This window comes from Lepidochelys kempii, chromosome 6, assembly GCF_965140265.1.
Source record: "Lepidochelys kempii isolate rLepKem1 chromosome 6, rLepKem1.hap2, whole genome shotgun sequence".
Classification (NCBI taxonomy): domain Eukaryota; kingdom Metazoa; phylum Chordata; order Testudines; family Cheloniidae; genus Lepidochelys; species Lepidochelys kempii.
Window position 1 is genome coordinate 28,634,763 of NC_133261.1, and position 24,112 is coordinate 28,658,874.

The 24,112-nt window shown below is 46.2% G+C and overlaps 1 protein-coding gene across 5 annotated transcripts in view; it reads left to right on the forward strand.

The window, feature by feature from the left end:
* SLC67A1 (solute carrier family 67 member 1) overlaps positions 1–24,112 on the forward strand; it is a 141,098-nt gene that overhangs the window by 109,223 nt on the left and 7,763 nt on the right. For all 5 annotated transcript variants that reach the window (XM_073347278.1, XM_073347279.1, XM_073347275.1 and 2 more), the window contains one exon: positions 19,907–20,008. In XM_073347278.1, coding sequence (XP_073203379.1) covers positions 19,907–20,008 — 102 coding nt within the window. The remainder of the gene's footprint in view (positions 1–19,906; positions 20,009–24,112) is intronic.

Here is a 24,112-nt window from a genome sequence, read left to right on the forward strand (position 1 = left end):
ATGGTACTGTACTGTCCCAAAGTTTTCTCAGAAAAGAGGAAGAGACTTAAGCAACTGCAGAAATGTCAACAGTTAGTTTATAGGTAAAAATGAGAGTTAAGTTCTACCCTAAATTATCATCTTGGGGTTAAAGCATTGAACTGGGGCTTAGGAAATCAGAGTTCAATTCCTGCCTGTGCCACACCGTTCGTGTGGGACTTTGGAGAAGTAACTTAATTGCTCTGTGCCTCAGTTTCCCTATCTGTAAAATGGTGGTAGTGTAAAATAGCCATGATAGTTCTTTTGTCTATTTAGATTGCAAGTCCTTTGGCAGCGAGGACTGTCTATCACTGTGTGTCTACATGGTCCTTATGATAATTGGGCTACAGTCTTGGTTGGGGTCTTTAGGTGGCACTGTATTTCTAATCCTGATAATAATTGGATTTTTATGCTAACCAAGGATCTGGTCCTGCAAATAATTACTGCTGGCTATAGTGCTTAATAATCAGGCATAGTCCCACCAAAGCCAATAAGACCATGTCAATTAGTAAACTCTATACCCAATAAGTATTTGCAGACCTTAATTTTTTTAACTGAAATTATGTTTAATCAGCCTTTTTGGTAATTATTTTCCCATCCATGAAATGGAACTATGCTGCTTCATTGAATGTATCCTTGAATGCATCATTCTGTACATCACAAATACCATGGGGTTTGTGGGCTGCAGTGAGACTTCATTTTTTTGTGATGTCCCATTGTGGGTTATTGGCATTGAGCCAAAAGCACCAGGAAAATTCTCTAGGGAAGCAAGAAAATAATGTTAAAACTAATTCCTGTGCTTTCCCAACCCTACTCCTCCACCATCCTGATTAGTAAAAGAATCCTGTTCATAAATCTAGGAACAGCTCACGTTTTATTTTTTTACTTTGTAGCTCACTTTTACAAGTTTTAGATAAGTGGGACCAAATCTTAAGCTGATGTAAACCTGTGTAGCTCTACCACCTGAGAATCTGGCCTAAAATATGCTGATATTTAGCAAGAATTGTGTTTTCTCTTCAGATCAGGTCTTTAAATAAACCAGTCCAAAGGTATCTGATGTAGACAGTGGCCATAATGGAGTTAATTTTTTAATTACTTTCTACTGAGTTTATTCCAGGTGTGCTGTCTGTCCAGCAGAGCCCTTTTGTTTGTGTACCTGCACCTTTCTTTAGTTTGGCATTTCAGATATATTTGTTTCTGTGGTATAATGTTGGTTGATACTGTAGGCATATGTGTGTGATTAAGGTGCAAGTGAATTCCACCTCTCTAAATGAATGAATGCTGATGAATAACTGCTGAACGGACTTCCTACTTCACTGAGTAAATTAAAGCTTTATTCATAACAAATGTAATGTACTTTTCAGTAAACCACATCGGTTTGATCCTCAGCTACAGAGTAGATTTCTCATTTCCTTATTTTGCTCTCTATAAAATGTCTGTCTAACTTGCTTTGAGGAGCTCTGCAGATTAAAGATGATGCAGGAGACTCCCTTTTATCCCATATGTAGGATCTATGGACCTGTGATTTGTTCATTTTCAAGGGATAGAGTAGAAAGGTAGATGCTGATATCACAGAAATGAATGGCGGGGGGGACGGAAATCAAGCAGCGTTTACTTTAAATCTCTCTGTGTATATTCAAAACAAAATGGTTTAGTTATAAGGAAAGCCAAACACACCCCCCCATTGTGTCTCAGAAACAATAAAGCAGCTGGTTTACTGGGAAGAGAACAGCATTTGTGGTTTGCTGTGTTCTTAGCACACATTCCACACACGCAGGGGCAAGAGAAGGGTGCAGATTTGCGGGAGGGAAGCAAGTGATGGTATGGCCCTTATCCACCCACCCAGCCCCCAAAATGCAATCAGATACAGCATTACCAGTTCTTGCAATTTTATTGTGAGCCTTGTGATATCTGAGGCCTTTCTTAAAGCCTCGGCTCTTGGAGTCTTGTGATTGCAGAAGAATCTCAGGGTTACAGGGTTTTTTTAAAGTAGTTCCTAGCTTTCATAGAATATGAGGGTTGGAAGGGACCTCAGGAGGTCATCTAGTCCAACCCCCTGCTCAAAGCAGGACCAATCCCCAACTAAATAATCCCAGCCAGGGCTTTGTCCTTAAAAACTCCTAAGGAAGGAGATTCCACTACCTTCCTAGGTAACCCCAACCTAAACCTCCCCCACTGCAACTTGAGACCATTACTCCTTCTTCTGTCATCTGGTACCATTGAGAACAGTCTAGATACATCCTCTTTGGAACCCCCCTTTCAGGTAGTTGAAAGCAGCTATCAAATCCCCCCCTCATTCTTCTGTAACCCTTCTGCCTGTCAGAGTTGGCAGCAACAAGGGCTGGGTTCAGTATCTAGGGGTTCCATTCCAATAACACAATGCAAAACCGGCTTGAGCCCCCACCCAGTGACCTGGGACAAATATATACCACTCCCGCTGGGCGCCTCCAAGAGGCAATACTTCCCCTCTCGCAAGCACATATTCTGAGTGTAGCAAAAAGCCTTTTAATAACAGAGAGAAACAATGTGGCATTATGTTGGGGAAACACCACCAACAGGATTCATAACACAACCCATGAGCAATTGGGGCATGTCCTTTCCCTTTGGTTCTAGAGTCCAGCAACCCAAAGTCCCAAAAGTCTCACGACCTAAAAGTCTCTGTCCCTGGTCAGGGCAGCCCCAGAGTTCGAAAGTTTATCTGCAGGGTTTTACCTCCCAACCTGGGTGGAGGTGGGGGGGAGGGGGGGCAGGGGTTAAGGGGCACCTTACATGGTCCAAAGCTGATGGTCCCACCTCTCCATGGGGCGCTGCTCTGCCAGCTGCCCCATGAGCTGCTCTAGGCATCCAACAAACTGCTCTGCTCCACCAGCCACTCTGCTTGCCATCCTGCAAACTGCAATACTCGGCTCTGCCAGCCGCCCCGCAAACTGCTCCACCATATATCTTCAGGCTCCCTCACTACTTAATACAACACTCAGTGATTTCAGCTCTTAGTAAGTTTAGCTCTTTTGTGATTTCATCTTGTAGTAGGGGAGCCTCAGTGCTGATGCACCATTAGCCCAAAGTGAATTCAGCTCAGCAGCCTGTAACTAGACTCCTAATGGAATCAAAATTAGCTCTGATATTCCACAGTGGAGAGAGGAGGAAGTGCAATTAGCATGTAAGGCCCTCACCATGCCACCAAGTATTAATGCCTGTCCCCAGCCTCTCTCAATTCACAGAGTTTTGGAACCCATGTCCCTTGCCTAGCGAGTGCTACTTCGTTGATGGCGAGTCCCTCCATCATAACAAAAGGCCAAGTACAGTTCCACTGTCCTTGATTCCCATAATCAGGGTAATAACAATTTATTCTTCCTGCCCCAATAACAGAGACACTGGGGATCCCACAGCAGCCAAAGTGACCATTTGGGCAGCTATGGCCTCATTCTAGGCGGGGTGGGTGTGCCTATGCAAATGAGATCAGCCCCTGAAGTTCTTTTCCACAACTTGCCACACTTCACCACCAGATGTCAGGGTGGAGCTCATTCTGACTCTGCTTACACTTCTCTTTTGCAAACTAAATAATCCCAGTTCCCTCAGCCTCTCCTCATAAGTCATGTGCTCCAACCCCCTAATCATTTTTGTTGCGCACCACTGGACTCTTTCCAATTTTTCCACATCCTTCTTGTAGTGTGGAGCCCAAAACTGGACACAGTACTCCAGATGAGGCCTCACCAATGCCGAATAGAGGGGAAAGATCACGTCCCTTGATCTGCTGGCAACGTTCCTACTGATACAGCCCAAAATGCTGTTAGCCTTCTTGGCAACAAGGGCACACTGTTGACTCATATCCAGCTTCTCATCCACTGTAACCCCTAGGTCCTTTTCTGCAGAACTGCTGCCTAGCCGCTCAGTCCCTAAAATATAGTCCTGTAAGGACCTGGGACTTAGAACCTGGGTCTGCAGAGCCTGCGGTGGCCAATATTCCCACAATGCCACCAGAATACCCTGGCTGCAGTGAAAAGTTTCAAAATATGATCCCCCATGGCTCAAAATCTGGAAGGCAAATAAAAAGAATTAATGTTAAACTCAAGGTTTTTAAGCAAATCTCATGACTTTAGAGGTGTGACCCCTGGTTTTTGAATCCTGGTGGTTGGCAATACTGATATTTTTCCTCCATACAAAAATGATGGTTCTGCCCCCCACCATCACCTCCCACAGGGAGTGATGGTTATTGCCCCCAATCCTTTCAAAAACTGATAGGGTCCTCTTCCTTCCCCTCCCCCTACCTCAAGATATTATACTCCAACTGTTTATGCTGTCTTTTTTTTTTTCTTCGAACATTTCTCCCTTTTTTAGCCTGCAGCAAGTGAGAAGTGGAGGCATAAATAAATACCCCCCCCCCCTTTCTTGGCATCACTCATCCAGTTCAAGCACTGGCCTAAAGCATTAGGAAAGGAGATTTAAAAATAGCCTTGTGTCAATCTAGGGGGAGGATATTTGGCAGAAAATATTTCTCTTGTTGCCTATCTCTAAAAGAGCAATGAAGAGCGACTCAGGGTACATCTGCATTTGAACTGGACGGTGTGATTCCCAGTTCTCCTAGACAAGCACAAAGCTGACCAGCTGGTAAGTAATACGTATAGCACCTCTGTGTAGGTAGCTTGTTCAAACAGTGAAAGTGAATCATAGAATCATAGAATATCAGGGTTGGAAGGGACCTCAGGAGGTCATCTAGTCCAACCCCCTGCTCAGAGCAGGACCGATCCCCAATTAAATCATCCCAGCCGGGGCTTTGTCAAGCCTGACCTTAAAAACTTCTAAGGAAGGAGATTCCACCACCTCCCTAGGTAACGCATTCCAGTGTTTCACCACCCTCCTAGTGAAAAAGTTTTTCCTAATATCCAACCTAAACCTCCCGCATTGCAACTTGAGACCATTACTCCTTGTTCCGTCATCTGCTACCACTGAGAACAGTCTAGAGCCATCCTCTTTGGAACCCCCTTTCAGGTAGTTGAAAGCAGCTATCAAATCCCCCCTCATTCTTCTCTTCCACAGACTAAACATGCCCAGTTCCCTCAGCCTCTCCTCATAAGTCATGTGTTCCAGTCCCCTAATCATTTTTGTTGCCCTCCGCTGGACTTTTTCCAGTTTTTCCACATCCTTCTTGTAGTGTGGGGCCCAAAACTGGACACAGTACTCCAGATGAGGCCTCACCAGTGTCGAATAGAGGGGAATGATCAAGTCCCTCTATCTGCTGGCAATGCCCCTACTTATATATCCCAAAATGCCATTGGCCTTCTTGGCATCAAGGGCACACTGTTGACTCATATCCAGCTTCTCGTCCACTATAACCCCTCGGTCCTTTTCTGCAGAACTGCTGCCGAGCCATTTGGTCCCTATTCTATAGCGGTGCATGGGCATCTTCCGTCCTAAGTGCAGGACTCTGCACTTCTCCTTGTTGAACCTCATCAGATTTCTTTTGGCCCAATCCTCCAATTTGTCTAGGGTCCTCTGTATCCTATCCCTACCCTCCAGCTTATCTACCTCTCCTCCCAGTTTAGTGTCATCTGCAAACTTGCTGAGGGTGCAATGCACACCATCCTCCAGATCATTAATGAAGATATTGAAGAAAACTGGCCCCAGGACTGACCCTTGGGGCACTCCACTTGATACCAGCTGCCAACTAGACATGGAGCCATTGATCACTACCTGTTGAGCCCGACAATCTAGCCAGCTTTCTATCCACCTTATCGTCCATTCATCCAGCCCATACTTCTTTAACTTACTGGCAAGAATACTGCGGGAGACCATGTCAAAAGCTTTCCTAAAGTCAAAGAACAACACGTCCACTGCTTTCCCCTCATCCACAGAGCCAGTTATTTCGTCATAGGAGGCAATTAGATTAGTCAGGCATGACTTGCCCTTGGTGAATCCATGCTGACTGTTCCTGATCACTTTCCTCTCCTCTAAGTGCTTCAGAATTGATTCCTTGAGGACCTGCTCCATGATTTTTCCAGGGTCTGAGGTGAGACTGACTGGCCTGAAGTTCCCAGGATCCTCCTCCTTCCCTTTTTTAAAGATGGGCACTACATTAGCCTTTTTCTAGTCATCCAGGACTTCAGAGCAGTTAGTGAACAGCTAACTAGTCAGTATGAATGAGAGCCTCCCTGAATACTGTAATGCTGCTTCAAAGAACAGATCCAAAGATCCAAACTGGATTTAGTGCCACTGAATCACAGCATTGGCCACTTAGGGTATGAATGCATCCGATGAAGTGAGCTGTAGCTCACGAAAAGCTTATGCTCAAATAAATTGGTTAGTCTCTGAGGTGCCACAAGTCCTCCTTTTCTTTTTGCGGATACAGACTAACACGGCTGCTACTCTGAACCTACTTAAGGTATGCTGACACTGTATTTTAAAACCTGTCGCAGCAAGTCTCAGAGCCCAGGTCTACAGAGGTGGGCTAGTGGGGTTTGGTCTAATGCTCTAAAAATAGCTGTGTAGCCAGCACTCTGAAGTCACGGGTCAGGCTGGAGCTTGGTTTCTGAAAGCCATCCTCCACCCCGGTCTTCAGACTCTGAGCCCGTATCTTTGCACAGCGCTTTGTAGAGCCGTAGCACAAGCCCAAGTCTGTGGACCCAGGCTCTCAGACTCACTGCCACAGGTCTGAAAACAGTGTGTAGACATACCCATAGGGCCACATCCAGGGACCCAGTGCTTAGCCCAGGGGAGAACAGAATCCTCCTTCCAAGGTTGTAGAGCAGATGCAGAGCTATTCCTTGGAGCCTGATGGAGCCCCGCAGCACTCCTGTGGCAGAGGGAGGACTGTACTAGCCCCGTTCCATCCCTACCGCTTAGTAAGTAGATTCAAAGCCTTAATCAGAATCTTGTCATATCTTCAGCTGCTCCTTGGTTCACAGGGAGCCTCTGCAGTGCCGGATTTTCTCTGCTATGCAAGAGGGGTGCATCCCTTCAACAGCCCTGTGAGTCCAGGCTCCCCAAACACACAACTTGTGCAGTATAACTGCAGCCAGGGAGCCTCCCTCGCCTGTGGTGGTCTGACTCACTTTGCCCCTTAGCGTCACTCATATTTGTTTTACCAATGAACAAAACTTCAGCAGAGGCCTTACACTGTAAGTTTTAATGCAGCTTGTATCCAGTTGGTGGCATGATTGGCTCTGACCACAGATTGTGTCCTCACAGTCCCATGTGGTTCATACTTGGTTAGTGACCATTGTCTGGTATGCTGCTGTCATCTTGCAATTGTTTTGGCACACCTTTTCTTTTGCCATAGAGAAGGGAATTCCCTCCCAACACCATGTGAGCCTGTGCAACCAGTTTGGCTTAGACTTCCTTCCTTCCCCCTCTCTCTGTGCTGTAGAATATCAAAGAGTGCATGGGCCCAGGTTGTGCTGGTGAATGTCCTCTGGGCACTCTCTCCCATGCGGAGACACTATAGGATAGCTGTCATGATTTTCCCACAATGCACTGATATAAACTACTTAGGCAAGTGCAATTCAGCCCCGGTTGCAAAGCAGAAAGGTAGCAGTCTGAACTCAAACTGTGTTTGTTGTAAATGGGTCAGATGAGTGTTACACAAACACAGCTGGTCACATGCCAAATGGCTAGGGTCAACAAGTCTCATTCCAGCATTGTCTTCAGTGATACGCTATTGTGAGGACTACTGATTCTCTTGCCTTATTAAGAAGCCACACTTCCAGGCCACGTTTTTAAATCCAACTGTCTCGCTATACAATAGTATCTTAAATTATCTCTAATGTATTGGGCCTCTTTTCTTAATCCATAGCCCAGGGCTCTGGTGCATCTTCATTCCGAGTTTTTCTTTAAAATGTTAACAAAATAGATTTATTTTAAAAAGGCATCTTCTAAAACTTAATGAGGGAATCTGCCCCAATCCAGTACTTGCAATCTGATCAAAATGAAACGTTCCATGTCTCATAGAGCAACACCCATCAGAGAGACCTCTTTGGCATGAAGCTTGTATATCATTAATTGGCTCAACAAATAAGTTAAGGTATCAAATTATCTCATCCTCTTTTCCTTGGTGTCCAGCTACAAGAGCCAGAACCTCAGCTGGTGTAACTTGATGCTCCACCAGTTGAGGATCTGGCCCAGGAATGTCCTCTCCAGAAAACCTCAGTAATGTGGAGTAGTGGATAGGGCACTGGACGGGAGGAAACCTTCGTCCTGTTCCAAGCTCTGCCACTGACCCACATTTTGACCTTGGGCAAGCTGCTTAAATGTTCTGTGTTTCAGTTGCCCCACCTGTGAAATGAAGGTAATGATATTTACCCTCTTTTGTGAAGAACTTTGACATCTACAAATAAAGAGCATTATGTAGGCCTGCTCAATCTCCCATTGAAGAAGTCTTTCCACTGGCTTCACTGGGCTTTGGATCATGGTTTCTAACAGCTAGGGTAAGTTGGGTTGTTTTAACTTTTTTTTTTAATGGCAGCTTAGAATTTATTTTCAGCTACATCTGTTCCCAGTTAAGCAAAGATCACAGGTTAATAGCACAGGATATTGGAAAGTGCTGTGCAGCTGTAAAATAAAGCTAAGTGATGGGGGAAAGGGGGAGAAAGTTGAGGCCTGGGAAAAGGAAGAGTGAAATCAGATCAGAAAATGAGAAGAGGGTTCTGGAATGCAGTGTCTTAAAGGCAATGAAAACAAAGAATTATTTGACTAGGAGATGAAGCAGCCCCTCAGGAACTAGATATGACCAAAACTGGAATTGCTGAGGTCTGGCAATTAGGTGAAAGTAGCGCGGGTAGCTTAATGGAAGAAATCCAGGGGTCTAGAGTAATAGGGAAGTTGTGATATCCTGATGATGTGTAATTAATTGTGGTTATGCCAATATAAATCCAAACGGGAACTTCTGATCAAAGATAATGAAATGAGGTCAAGAGTTTTGCAAGCAGCCACCTCCACGCTACTCAGCTAGTGTCAGGGAGACTCCCTAAAATCTACAATATATTACAGCAGGCATAGAGAGCTGATCACTGTAGGCTGTTTAGTCAAGGGCTTGGCGTGCCTTCAGTAACACACAACCATTCTCAGTCAGGACTGTGTAAAATTATTCTGATTTCAGAGTGGTCTCATCACAGAAAAGATGTGAACAAAACCTCCTTCAAAGTACATTTACTGAGCCCATGTCTACACTAGGAGTGCTTTATACTATACCGGCAAAGTGGTTCTAGTGGGGATGCAGTTTATACCAGCATATGCTGGCATAGCATATTCCACCCCTCTCCCCACCCCACCAAGCAAATTAAGCTTTACAAGTAAAAGCACACTTTTTTGCTGGTATAACTACATCTACAGCAGGGGCTTTTGCTGGCACGGCTGTGTCTATCATGAGTCATGTGCCTGACCGACACAGCTATGCCAGCACAAGTTTGTAATGTAGACCTGGCTCCTATGAGAATTTTTGCTTGAAGGTGTAAATTTTATCTCCTTTCTCTCCAGAGAGTCATTTTACACTGCACCATTGATTGCAGCTGGCCTGATAGGAAAGATGTTAGGCTCCAGTTTTCTGTAGAGTTGTAAACATCAGTATATGGAGAAAGTCTAGGCAGTGGTTCTCAGCCAGGGGTCTGAGTTAGGCACCCTTTCCTTTCTGAGCCCCCCCCGCCCGGGGGGCCATGAGTAGGTTTCAGGGCGGCTGCCAAGCAGGGCCAACATTAGACTTGCTGGGGCCCAGGGCAGAAACCAAAGTCCTGCCGCACAGGGTTGAAGCCTGGGCTTGGAGCCCCGCCACCTGGGGCTGAAGCCGAAGCCTGAGCAGTGTAGCTTTGTGGTGACCCCGGTGGCATGAGGCCCCGGGCAATTGACCTGCTTGCTACCCCTAATGTTGGCCCTGGCTTTTATATGCAGAAAACCAGTTGTTGTAGCACAGGTGGGCTGCGGAGTTTTTAGAGCACGTTGGCGGTGGGGGGGGGCTCAGAAAGGAAAAGGCTGAGAATCCCTGGTCTAGGGCATGATGCTGTATCTGCTCTGAACATGCTGAATGAGGATTAGACAAATGAAGCACCTGGAGTTGCTGGCAAGTAACTGATATCTAAGCACCAGATGTGATTTTAAAATTAAAGGGTGGGGGGGGGGAGTTTACACATACAGACAAACTGGTCCTTTGACTAAATTTATGTCTTCTTGTCAAACAAATTGTATCTCCAATTACACCGCTTCGGGAAGCAAGAAGTTGTTACGGGATTATTCGAGAGACCGTCTCTGGGAGGAAAGATTTACATTATGTATACTCTCAGTCTGTCCCTCTAGCTTTCTCTTCTGGGCAACAAACAAATGAGTAAAGGATTGGGTTTTTAATTATAGACAGGTACGCCTGCAGAAAATCTACCTGATGAAAGAGGGTTTTAAGAAAACAAACATGAAGTTCTTCAGTTTCCCCGATCTGAAGAATTTAAGCCAATAGAAAAGATGAATGACACCCTGGAGCTTGCAAAATATAAAATATTCTGTATTCTTTCAGGCAAGATGCTATGGTCAGCAGTTTGGGACTCAATATGCGTACCTTCCCACCACCACCCAGCATCTTGATATGCTTCCCTCAATCTCACAAACATTAAGTAGCGGGTTCAAAGCAAAAGGTGTTTGTGACAGGAAGTTGTGACCATCTGATAAAGTAAAAAAGCAGGCTTTACTTATCGACATTCCCAGGGCTTTGTACAGGCCCTGAAATTCAAGGGGCGGAGGGCCTGTACTAAGCCACACTTTCCTCTTTTTGTTTGTTTGTTGTTGCCCTGTGGCTGCTGATCTGGTTTGTGAATGAGTCGCACGTACACCCAGTGGATGTTCAGTGTTTTATAGATGACATGGTACCTGCTGATCTTCTGTAGAGTGCAGGTGGATGAATCCGTGGTTGTACAGTTCTCCCCTCGATCTGCTGACAGAATTGGAGCTGTTCTGGAATAACTTCTGTATATTGTATGTTGACCTGATTATTGGGATGTCTACTGTATGAGCACAGTGGTTTAGTTAATAAGGAGAATTTGTTCAGAGGAACCAGACTAAGATGTAGGCAACCACCAAACTGTATGAAGAAGTTAGGCCTGCCCAGGTTACTATGGGGATAGTGAGTCTTTAGGAAAGGTAGACATATACTTAGGCTGTGTTGTTTTTTTCTAAATGCTCTGGATGGCATCCACAAAGAGGCTTAGGTGTTGCAACAGTGAGCATCATAGTTAGGGTTGCCAACCCTCCCAGTTGGCAGGAGTCTTCCGGAATCGGGCTTGATCTCCTGGAGACTACTGACGCCAATCCGGGAGATTTTAGGCTGCTAAAAAGTCCGGCAATGCAGCGGGGCTAAGGCAGGCTCCCTACCTGCCTTGGCTCCGCGCCGCTCTCGGTAGCAGCTGGCATGTCCAGCAGCAGCAGCGGCTCCTCGATGCAGGTGTGGCCAGGGGGTCTCGCCTGCTCCCCTGCCCTGAGCTCCGATTCTGCAGCTCCCATTGGCCAGGAATGGGGAACCATAGCCAATGGGAGCTGCAGGGGAGGTGCCTGCAGGCAGGGGCAGCACGCAGTGCCACCTGGCCACCTCGAGCCTAGGAACCGCTGCTGGACATACCTCAGGTGGCTCCTGGAAATGGTGGCAAGTGCCACAGAGCCGGAGCCCACACCCCGAACCTCCTCCTGCGCCTCAACCCCCTGCACCCCTGCCCCAGCCCTGAGCCCCCTCCCCCCCACACTCCCTCCCAAAGTCCGCACCCCCTCCTGCACCCCAACCCTCTGCCTCAGGCTCAGCCTGGAGCCCCCTCCCACACTCCAAACCCCTCTGCCCCAGCCCAGAGCCCACACCCCTGCCCCAGCCCGGTGAAAGTGAGGGTGCGGGAAAGCGAGGAACGGAGGGAGCAGGGCTGGAATGAGCAGGGGGCAGGGCCTCAGAGAAGGGGTGGGGAAAAGATGTTTGGGTTTGTGCAAACCCCCTCTCTAATGCCCCTGCTTCCTATCCCCTGAGTGACCCCCCACCTCCTGACAGGCCCCCCAGGACTCCCACGCCTTATCCAACCCCCACTGTTCCCTGTCCCCTGGCTGCCCCAGAACCTCCACCCCATCCAACCACTCCCTGTCCCCTGACTGCCCCCCGACTGCCCCCCAGGACCTCCTACCCATTTTTTCACTGCCGCACGTGTGCTGCTGCCACCCCCTTAGCAGGGCGCTCAGCCCTGCTGCCCGCAGGGCGGCGTGGCTGCGGAGGAGGGGAGACAGCGGGGGAGGGGCCAGGGGCAAGCCTCCCAGGCCAGGAGCTCAAGGGCCGGGCAGGATGGTCCTGCGGGCTGTAGTTTGCCCACCTCTGCACTGGACTCTGGGGGTGCATCTACACAGTGAGCAGCACTGAGTCCCGGAGCTACATCCTCGGGCTTGTGAGGCTTGTGCTATGGAAGAAAATAAAAGCTAGGTAGACATTCAGGCTCAGGCTCTGAAGTTTAGGGAGCAGGGTGGGCTAAAGAGGCAGAGTCTGAATATCTACACAGCTATTTTTAGCACTGGCCTGTAGCACTGCAAGCCCAAGTCTGTAATCCTGTGCTGAGACATGCTGCTTTGGGCAGCTGCTCGCTGTGTCCACCTACCTTGGGTCTCCCACCTCCCAACTGGGTGCCCTAACCACTGGACTAAAGAGTCATTCCCTCTCTCACCCAATGACTGTTGTACTGTGGATAAATACTTAAATTGCAAATGGAGCATGGAAGTTAGAAAGAGATTTCACTGCTTAAAAGTATTTGCTGGGAGTTTCCAGATCAATATTTCCACTGGCGGTTCAGCGGCTTATCTGTCTTTCAAGAAGAAAAGATAAAGCTGTTTCACCTATGGCATGTGTACACAGCCATGGGCGGCTCTTGTAATTTCACTTGCAAACTATTTCCTTCCTCTTTTGTTCACTGATGACAGACCAGATTTCTGCAAGGTCTCTTTTCACAGTACTTCAAAGGACAAAGGTTAGCACCATATGGGTGAGAATAAGCCCAAGAAAAACAGCCCACGGCATGCTCTTTAAAACAGAGGCTACATGCAAGGAAGGAGTTCAGAACACAAAGATTGAAATAATACTGACGTTCAGCTGCTGCTTTTTCAGTGCCATAAAGTCAGGTTTCAGAGTAACAGCCGTGTTAGTCTGTATTCGCAAAAAGAAAAGGAGTACTTGTGGCACCTTAGAGACTAACCAATTTATTTGAGCATAAGCTTTTGTGAGCTACAGCTCACTTCATCGGATGCATACTGTGGAAAATACAGAAGATGTTTGTTTTTATACACACAAATCATGAAAAAATGGGTGTTTATCACTACAAAAGGTTTTCTCTCCCCCCACCCCACTCTCCTGCTGGTAATAGCTTATGTAAAGTGATCACTCTCCTTACAATGTGTATGATAATCAAGGTGGGCCATTTCCAGCACAAATCCAGGTTTTCTCCCCCCAAACAAACCCCCACTCTCCTGTTGGTGATAGCTTATCTAAAGTGATCACTCTCCTTACAATGTGTATGATAATCAAGGTGGGCCATTTCCAGCACAAATCCAGGGTTTAACAAGAACGTCTGGGGAGGGGGGGTGCTAGGAAAACAAGGGGAAATGCTCAAATAAATTGGTTAGTCTCTAAGGTGCCACAAGTACTCCTTTTCTTTTTAAGGGGAAATAGGTTACCTTGCATAATGACCCATCCACTCCCAGTCTCTATTTAAGCCTAAGTTAATTGTATCCAATTTGCAAATGAATTCCAATTCAGCAGTCTCTCGCTGGAGTCTGGATTTGAAGTTTTTCTGTTGTAATATCACAATTTTCATGTCTGTAATCGCGTGACCAGAACACTTCAATCTCTCTGGTCACGCAGACTCCAAGGAGAGACTGCTGAATTGGAATTCATTTGCAAATTGGATACAATTAACTTAGGCTTGAATAAAGACTGGGAGTGGATGGGTCATTACACAAAGTAAAACTATTTCCCCATGTTTATTTCCCCGACCTCCACCCCCCACTGTTCCTCAGACATTCTTGTCAACTGCTGGAAATGGCCCACCTTGATTATCACTACAAAAGGTCGTCCCTCCTGTTCCCCCCCCTCCTGCTGGTAATAGCTCACCTTAAGTGATCACTCCCCTTACAGTGTGTATGGTAACACCCATTGTTTCATGTTCTCTGTGTATATAAATCTCCCCACTGTATTTTCCACTGAATGCATTCAATGAAGTGAGCTGTAGCTCAGGAAAGCTTATGCTCAAATACATTTGTTAGTCTCTGAGGTGCCACAAGTCCTCCTTTTCTTTTTGCCTTTTTAAGTAGATCAGCAAGTTGAGACAGCCCCTGCTGCCAGCACGCTCCCTCCGTCCTGAGTCCTGCTCCTGACCCCTGCTTACCCCATCTCCATAGAGCAGGGGGCAGGGGGACACCCTGACATTAGCCTCTCTCTTCCTGCGCTCCCCCACCCCCACCAGCAAGCAGGAGGCTCCTGGGAGCAGCTCCAAGGCAGAGGGCAGGAGCAGCACATGGCAGTGGGGGGGCGGGACAGCTGAACTGCCGGCAATTGGTAGTCTGCTGGGTGGCTGCTGCACAGGGAATTTAGGGGAGCTGATGGGGGGCTGCCGGTCCACCCTGGTTCCAAGCCCCCACCAGCTAGCTCCTATGGGCTGCTCTTCCTGCAAGCAGTGGACAAAGCAGGCAGCTGCCAAACAGCATTATAAGGGAGCATTGTGCAACTTTAAATGAGCCCCATGTGCCCTAATTGATCAGCAACGTAACAGCGTTAACTGGGACAACTTTAAGTGAGGAGTTCCTGTAGCATATTTTCATTGTGAGGGATGTCCCAGGTTCCATATACTAGTGGAAGACTTTGGGACAGGACAGCCTTTTAATTCTTGCTGTGCATTTAGCTCCAGTCACCACAGCAGGAGAGAGATAAGGAAGAGACAAACTGAGGCAGGGAATGGGCTGAATTTGTATGGTGTAACCCAATTAAATAAAGGCGCACTCTTGGTTCCAGTCTGAGAAAATTAAGACTTGCATTGATCAATGTGAAAAAGTGAGCAGCTCAAATTTCTAATACTGTATTAGAAACTCACTGTGGCTGAGTCAGTCACCTGGAGATCAAACTCCAGATCTCATTACAATACCTGTTGGGTAAGCAGCTGTGACTCAGCAAAGCTGCAGGTCCAATCCAGCAGTGACAGGCCTTCGTGGCATGCATCTCCTTGAGATTTGATTAGTTAGACTGGAATGTTGCAAAAGGCTAATGACTGCACACTTTTAAAAAGGTACGCCTAGAGAAGCATTACTCAGCCACTTCTCCTCCCTCCATTGAATGGTGCCACAAATTGGTTGTAGCACTATGATCACCCCACTAACCACCTCCTGCCATTGCACAGCATGCTTTGTAATTGGTCTCCCTCAGCCTCTTTCTAGTGAGTCATCCCTATGCCTGAGCTGGTGAGCACTGAGGTCATTCCCTGAAAGTCCTGTGATAGGCCCATGCCAATCAAATGGCGTCTCCAAGCAAGGGCCTAACCAGATGACCCCAAAGAAGGTTCCTAATCAAAGCTGTAACTTTAGTCTGCTTGGTGGTGCTGCCTTGTTGGGAGAATTCCCAGCTGCCTGGTAGCTCTGACAGACTGCGCCCACCTCAGCTGGCCCATCCAGCTATTCTGACAATCACCCCATATATTGACACAGCATTGCAGGCCAATGTTAGGGTGCCGCACAGTATTTATTCTGTGGCTCACTGCATCTCCAATACAATATTCTCATCAGCCTCTCCCCCTCCTTCCTCCTACTGATAACTAGAATGGATGTGGCTACTTCACCACTTTTCCCATCCTCCCATTGCTGAGAGGGCCAGGGTATGATAAGTATTTCTGCTCACTCCCTCCAGCTTAACCCTGTTCCTGGCTGCTCCAAAGGACAGAGACCGCAGTAGCCCCAGACAACTTTTAGTGAGAAAATTTTATACTGTATATTAGAGTGAGATAGAGAAAGAGTGAGCACCGTAGGTCATTAGCTGGTGTAAACTGAAGTAGGTGTGCAGGCATTGATTTACCTGAACTGAGGGTCTGATCACAGATGTGCTTTTTTATTCCCTCCCCCCCATTGTTGTCTTCTCTGCTTTTCAGTTTTTTTGATGGTCTGCTTTGGGCTTGAGGGTGCCAGTTAATGCTGTGATGCTCCCCAGGGGTAGCCCAGGTTGTGAAGCACTTCACCATCACCTGCCCGTAGCGTGAGGAAGTCTTGTCTGTGCCTGCTGTGGATCAGCTCCCTGAAACCCCCAGCCTCAGGCAACACAAGCCCTGCCTTCCAGGCCTCCCTCTGTCTGTACACATTAGCAATAGGCACACACCAACCCCTGAGTCCTCGGGAGCATTCCCTGTAGTGCCCAGCCCCTTACGCACCGAACGTTCTCAGAATTACCAGGCCTGCTGCTCCCAGAGGAACAGCACATGCCAGCTTCTAAGATTCCACTTGGGATCACCACTTTACTTAACACCACAGCACTTAGATATGTTTCTAGTGAAAGCAAGAATAAGGTCATTATCAATAAACATATATTCAAGAGAGTAAGAAGATTGGAAACACATGGTTACATACATGTTTCCTAGAGACTAACATTTACTAACAAGTTCCCCTCCTGTCCAAAGAAGCTTATCTCATCCAAAGTTCTCTCCAGTGTTTTCAGCCAGGCCTGCCTGAGACTCCTCTTCCGTGAAGTGGATGCAATTTACTTCTTCAGTGAAGGATGCCAGGGTGTCGTCTTTGTCCTCCAAATACACTAGAGCAAATCTTTGATGTGCACCTCAAGATGGGGGGGGTCTCCCTCCTCCCCCCCACTATGGACAGAGGGTATCATAGTCTGGGGGAGGCTGTGCCTCCCCAAATAGCCAGGTGTGGCCCAGTCCATGCTCTGTGCCCAGGCCCACTCCTGCTTCCAGCTCTGCTGCTCTTCCTGTGCGGTGGCCCCGGCTTGGGCTGGGGCTGCACCACCCGCCCTCCTGGCGCTCCGGGGCTGGGGAGGCTAGGGTCGCACTGCCCACCCCCCAGTGCTCCGGGGCTGGGGGCACTAGCTTGGGGTGGGGGCCAACAGTTGCAGTGGGGGCGGGGGCGCCTCTGGGCTCCGGGGGGGAGGGGCACGAAAGGGGCGGGGCCTCAGGTGGAAGGGGTGGGGCTGGAGGCTAGCCTCCCCAAGCCGGTGGTTTACGTGCCACCCATACCCCCACACAGTTTGGTTCTTCCTGTTACTATTCTCTCTCTGAAGATTTTACAGTATGTATTATCATCCAGTTTAGCCTTGCGAGAGGAGACCCATTGTGAACTATACAATACTTAATATACATGTAAACAGCCGGATAGATTAACATTTGTTGTCTGACAGAAAACCTGTTTTTCACCTTTGCTGGTGACCGGTCCATAGACAATGACTTTAAGAATGTAATTTTCTGTTTCTATACATAAATCCTTACACAACATCCGTACATGCATTTTGCAATAATCCTGATGACTAGTGTGATACTGGCTTTTATTTGAGACCTCACATGACACACTTTAGTTGACCTAGTAGCGTCCAAAATGTGCCAGGTCATTAATTACATGATCACATATTATTTGTCCACGGGATCTCTGCCTCATTCAGTGAAGCCCAGTTATTCAATATTTTTTTCTATCTTTCACATTCAGTGGGTGATCCAGTTTTCATTTACTGCACATCAACAAGCCCGGCACTGAATACACAATAATTAATCTTCTCATGGTCATACCTGTGGTGCGCTCACCATAGTATCTGAGTGCTTCACAAGCATCAATGAATTTATCTTCTCAACGCCCTTGTGAAAATAGATGCTGTTATTATCACCACTTTACAGGTGGGGAACTGAAGTATAGAGAGATTAAGACCAAAAACGTCCACTAGTTTTGGTGCACCACAGCTCTGAGCCAGAAAGACTCCTAACTTCCATAAATACCTTTGTGGGGCTGGGCGCAAGAGCCTGAATTTTCAGAGTATTTAGCATTTGTATAGGATTTTATGTTCCGAGCTCAGCTTCGGTTGTAGCTGTGAGTGCTCAGCAATTTTGCAAATCCAGCCCCAGGTGTCTTATGTTGGGCACCCAGAAATTGAGGAACATACAGTTAGTGGCTACTTTTGAAAATTTTGGTTTAAGTGACTTGCCCAGCATCACAGAGATAGAAGCAGAGAGAATCAAATTCTTCAAGGAGGCATTCAGCTGCCTTCACCATGATATCATCCTTTCCCTTCCTGTTAGTCCTGGCCTTCTTCACTTCTGAACAAATGAATCAGGGATCAGACAGTCTCCAACCCTGATTAATCCCCAGCAAAGGGTCATCGTGTGAACTCAGTGAAACAGGTGCCCTATGGAAAAAATAGCATATGATCATGTAATTAAAGCTTGTATCATAATGCATACATACGAGGGGGCTGAATTAAGGTTACATGGGCAACCTTAGTTTTAGTATTTCCTCACTTTAGAGTGCTTGACTTGGCAACCTCAACATTCTTTTAATGTAGTTACTGAATGTTGCTGTCTTTACCTTCCAGTAGTGCTTTGTGGTCCCAGCCAAGATCAAGGTCTCATAGTCCTAGGCGTTTTAGTATGGGTGTGTCTACACTTAAAAAGCTACAGCAGCAAAGCTGCACCACTGCAGTGGTGCTGCTGTAGTGCTTCAGTATAGACACTACCTGTGCCCCAAAGAGCTTACAATCGTTATAGACAAGACAAAGGCTGGGAATAACTGTTGCTAGTGTCCCTTCAGTTTTTTGTTAAAAATTCATTACTTTTTCCAGTATTCCACAGATGTTTCTATCATGCCTATCCTGAAATGAAAATCTTTATTACACTGTCTGAGGAGTGTACTGAGCACTCAGAAGCACTATATCAGGAAGATGATCTATTTGGTATTTCTAATTTATATTTATAGTATTTACTCACTCTTGGGGGAGGGGAGAATGCAAAACAAAATCATAATTACTAGAGCTGGATGGAAAAAGGTGAGTATATCATGAAAAGTGTCAAAAGATACGGTTTTTCATTGTGTTTGAAATTTTTCATGAGAGTTTTAATTTTTTTTATGAAAAAAATTGTTTAAATTTTTTCCCTCCCACTCGGGGTGGAGAGTAACCAACTCTCTCACTTTTTTCCAGTTTTAAAACCCATAGCAACATATTTTTTATGTTTATGATATTTTTAAGACACAGGAAGAGAAGGAAAGGCAAGTGTGTTCCTCCTCCTCCCCCCCATCAAAGTGAAAATTTTAGGAAAAAAATTGCAACATTTATCAAAATGAAAAATTTCAACCAAAATGAATTATATGTCGTAAAAATGTTCATGTTGGTATAAAAGGCATTTTACATCCCCTCCCCCCCCAAAAAAACAACTTCATTTGAAAGTTTTGACCAGTTCTAGTAATAACACAGTTTAATGGGAAAATCCACACCCTAGAGGATATCATGTATCTTTCTGGCAGATTTGTGCAGCTTTATCATTGGAATACAAAACTTTTAAACCCATTTAAACCCTACATAGAGGTCTTAAGTGACACACAGGTTTTATGCTGGTCCTCTGCGCAGGGTAAATTTAATCTAGAATGCATTTCAGAATACAGCACTTTGAATCCCAAATGCCTTCCAGGTCCAAGTGCTTTACATACACTAATGAACTGTGTCTTGCAACCACCCACTGAGATAGTGACCTACACTTATTCCCATTTTACAGATGGGAAAACTAAGTCATAGGCAGTCAGTAGCTCACCTGCGGTCACAATACAGAAGTCCTGACTCCCAGGTCCTTGCTTGAAACACTGGCAACAGTTCCACCCCTATAGCTTGCCCGATAAGATATTTCATATAGTACTTAACATATATGTGTGTTTGCTCTTTTTCTAGGTTGTCCAGGGTCTGGTAATTGGAAGACTAACAAGTCGCTTTACAGAGAGGAACCTGATCATGTTGAGTGTTTTAGTCTTCAGTGGAGTGGGCCTTGCTATGGTAAGAGAAGAGGTGGGATTTTTAAAAGATCCTTAGGCCTGGCCTACATTTAAAAGTTACGCTGGCGTAAATATATTGATGAGGGGTGTGGGTTTTGGGAGCTTTTTAACCAATATAGCTATACCGGTAACAGCTCTCGTGTGGATGCAGTTATATTAGTGTGATTAGTATGACTTATCAGCATAATTATCCCCCTTCCCCCTACATGCGTGGCTATTCTGACGTGAAGCACCTTTTTAACCAATATAGCCATGCCCACGTTAGAGAGGTTGTACTGCTTTAATGAAGTAAAGCAATATGGCTTTGTAGCCTAGACAGGCCCTTAGTGACTTAGGGTCAAAAGGCTCATTGACTTTCAGTGAAACTTGTATTCCTAAAGGGCTTGTCTACACATAAGTTATACTCTCAGCCTATACTGGTGCTGTTAACTCAGTACAACCCTTAGTGGATGCAGTTATAGTGGTATAAAGGTGCTTCCTATATGGGAAAAGGAATAAGCTGTATTACTATAAGAAAACTTTATCCTGCTGGAAGGCCTCATCTACCCAACAGAGTTTGCTGGCATCACACGCACCCACCCATGCCTGCTGTTCCATACAACTATGCCAGCAAAATCCCCAGTGTAAAAACAACTGGGCTGACAGAAGTGTGCTTCCGTCCACTTAGCTAATTCAGGGACATTACCGTGCTGTCAGAACTACTGTTGGCTTATGCTGTGTCTACACTAGGAGACTATGCCGGCATAGGGATACCAACCAAGGCATTGCAATGTAGATAAGCCCTAACTGTGACCACACTAGGGGTTGTACTGGTATAACTCTTTTGGTAAACAAAATCAACAGTAACAAAACCCCACAACACATTCCCCACACACCTAACCCAAAGAGTCATACCAGTACAAACCATGTTGAGAACAGGCCTGTGTAACTCGATGCTTTTGAAAATCTTACACTCCGTTTTTGCTTGGTTATGTTTCCTGAATGTCTCTGAAAGTAAGCGAAAGTTACAGGCAAAAAACCCACACTTCGACAAAAGTTTGCTGGTGATATTAGGGGTTGGTCATTTTGGTTCGTTGTTTTTAACAATCAAGATTAGTGCCTTTTTGGAATGAAACATAGAACACTTTTTGTGTACCTCAGTCTTGAACTGCCAAGACTCCAGGGTGCATGAAGTCTTGGATGAGGATAACAGAGAAAAATGACAATAGATTCAGCTGTCGGCCTTTAGAAATTCACTGAATGGTTTGGCCTTGAACCCTCTAACTAGCATTTGATTATTGTGTCATGTTGCAATGAAATGGCTGTGTTACAGTGGCAAAAATGACAAGTCTCTTTCACATACCTGTTACACTGTAACCTTGTATGTAGGCACAGAGGTTAAGTGACTTTTCCAAGAGGACATATCAAATCCATGCCAGAGTAAGGAATAGAATCCAGGTCTCCTGACATCCAGACATATACTCGAGTTATTAGGCAACACTGTGTCCCCTATACAAGTTAGAACACAGAGCTAGGAGCCAGGAAGTTCTGGAGTTTTAGTCTGAGAAAGTAAACCATCGTTTCACTGGGTGACCTTGTGCCAAGTCACCTGATTGCTTTGTGCTGACCTGTCCTTCCACCCAGAGACTGCATAAGAACCAAATTGGGTCACACAAAAGGGGTGCAAATCACCCTTTCCTTGCTCAACCCAGATAAAATGGCCTGTCTTAGCAAGGCTTCCTAAGCCCTACCAGCCAGAGAACTGAGGAATCAAAATCATGAGCACAAAATCCTACATGGGGTTGCATACTGTGCTGCCGTAAGTCCAGCATACCATTCATCATCATCATCACACACAGCTGGCCTGAAACAAGCCTAATGGATGAACTTCAATGGCACCGCCAGAGATGCAGAACCTGAGTGGAGCCCAATTACCCGCCTTAGTCTTGCTATCTCAGGAGTGATGGAGCAGGTTGATGGAAACATTTTAACATTCCTGTCCATGCACCAGACTTTAATTACCTCAGAAGCTTGAGAAATGAGTAAAGGCAATAATGAGAACATCATGAGCCAAGCAAGACGGCATCTCTCATTCAGACTCTTTGTTTAATGAATTTGTTAGATGAGGTGTCATTTAAAAGACTTGAAACCCATCCAAAGCAGTAGGAGTGGGATGCATGCATTTATTGGGCATGTTTTGAGTAATAATAATGAGGAAGACTAAAAAAGGAGTAATTTAAAGAGCATAATTTAAATTTCCTCTGGACAGATCACAGTGTTGTTGCAGGGCAGTGCACATAACTGCCCTACTTACTGTGGATTAATAAGCCATGGTTGGAAGAAATCCAGCCCAAAGAAGTTCTTACTAACTTTGTGGGGGAACTGTGCTGTGAATTCACTTCAGAGCTGGCAGTTGGGACATGCCTAGGGGGCTTGGGACAGCCTGATGGACCTGAGAGACAAGGGTCAGGAATGACTTCCTATGACAACTATTCATAGGAAAATACAGCTGCAGTCCTTTCCACCCAGGAGAGCTTATTAAAAAGTGCTCTGTTCAAGGGGCTGCCAAGACAACATCTGCATGCGGGGTGGCTTTTCATAATGGAGGTCCCGACAGGGATGAGCCTTGTTGAGGCAGCTTGTCGCAGTGTCAGGAGGGCCCTGGCTGACCCCAGCACTCAGATTACAGATCTGGGCTCATAAAATGTTTATGACTTTAATTCCCCCTTCCTCCCTTCCAAGAATGAGCATTAAAGATAGTTCAACTTAATTTTTTCCTCCTACTATGTACTTGCTATTGTTGGCCTGCCAATGGATGCCATGTGTGCAAAACAAAGCCTTTTCCTCAAGAGTGGAAGCAAGTAGAGAGAGCAGATGTTTGAAAAAGAAACCTAAACACCTCCCTGGAAGGGTTTTGGCATGTAGCACAGGAGGTGCTCTGTGGGGCTTTTCATGACCTAAGAGGATAATTTTGCAGCTTGAAAGGAGTCTAGATGATGGGTGCCTATTACCCGGGGGTTGAAGATGGGGCAGGGGTGGGCCAGCTGGGAGACGTGGGGAGTTTGAACAGCTGGGATGAGCATTCAGTGGTCAGAGAAGATGATGCTTCTCATTTGCAGGTGTGGGAAGGCTTACGCGTTAACAGGGGTCTGGGTGGTGGTGCAGAAAGGTTTGTCAGTCAAATGAGGGATGTTTTCCTCTGGGGGTGTCTGGTTTTGACTTGTCCTGCCCCTTTTCTCCTGTTTCCCATCCATTTGCCTTTGAGCCCCCATCCTGGGACCCCAGGCACAACCCTCCCTATCTGAAAAATAAATCCCAGGTTTGGCAGTCATGTTCATACTGGGACCTTCCAACCCTGATTCCTATAGAGCCTCAGTGGGGGAAAGCACTCTCCCCAGCACTCCCTCTGCTTTTAATGGTCATTCCCCACTTTTGTTGTTTGTTATTGAAGGGCCCGTCCAACATTTATCGTCTAATGCAGGAAGCCATGGTTCTGCTCCATCTACTCCCTGCTGCCTCCACACTGCCCAAGTGGCAGACAATTCCTGTGGGTCAGGGGAGTGTTAAAGCTGCATTCTCTCCTGAGATCCCTGCATGAGCTCTGGAAGCATTTGCTCTAGCAAAGTAGCTCTTATTATCCATCCACTGGTCTGAATATTTTGTGCACCAAGGCTATATTCTGTAGCCCTGACTCAAAACTCAGGCAAAGGTCCCATGGAAATTAAGGCACCTATCTACCTTTGCCTCCAGACAGGGGTTGAATATATACATACTTTTTAATCCAGTCAGGACAATGTTTTAAACCTCAGCATGAGTAGGTCATGAGTTAGGTATGTTTCTGGGCTTGTTTTCCCTCTGTAACCAAGAGACGCTGACTGGATTTTATGAAAGGAAAAGCCATGCAGGATGATCCAATGAGTAAAACTTCCAGCTTAACAAAGGATATAAATGATCTCCAGATGACAGTAAAAGAAACACACCTCGAAATTAAACATAGGATAAGAGAGTTCCAGTACAGAGTGAGGGAGGAGGGGCATTAATTTCCTTTCCGTGCTCCAGAGAAATCCATTCATTTGACCAGTAGGGATTGTGAATGAATTCAGAGCTGGTTTAGCCCCACTGCATA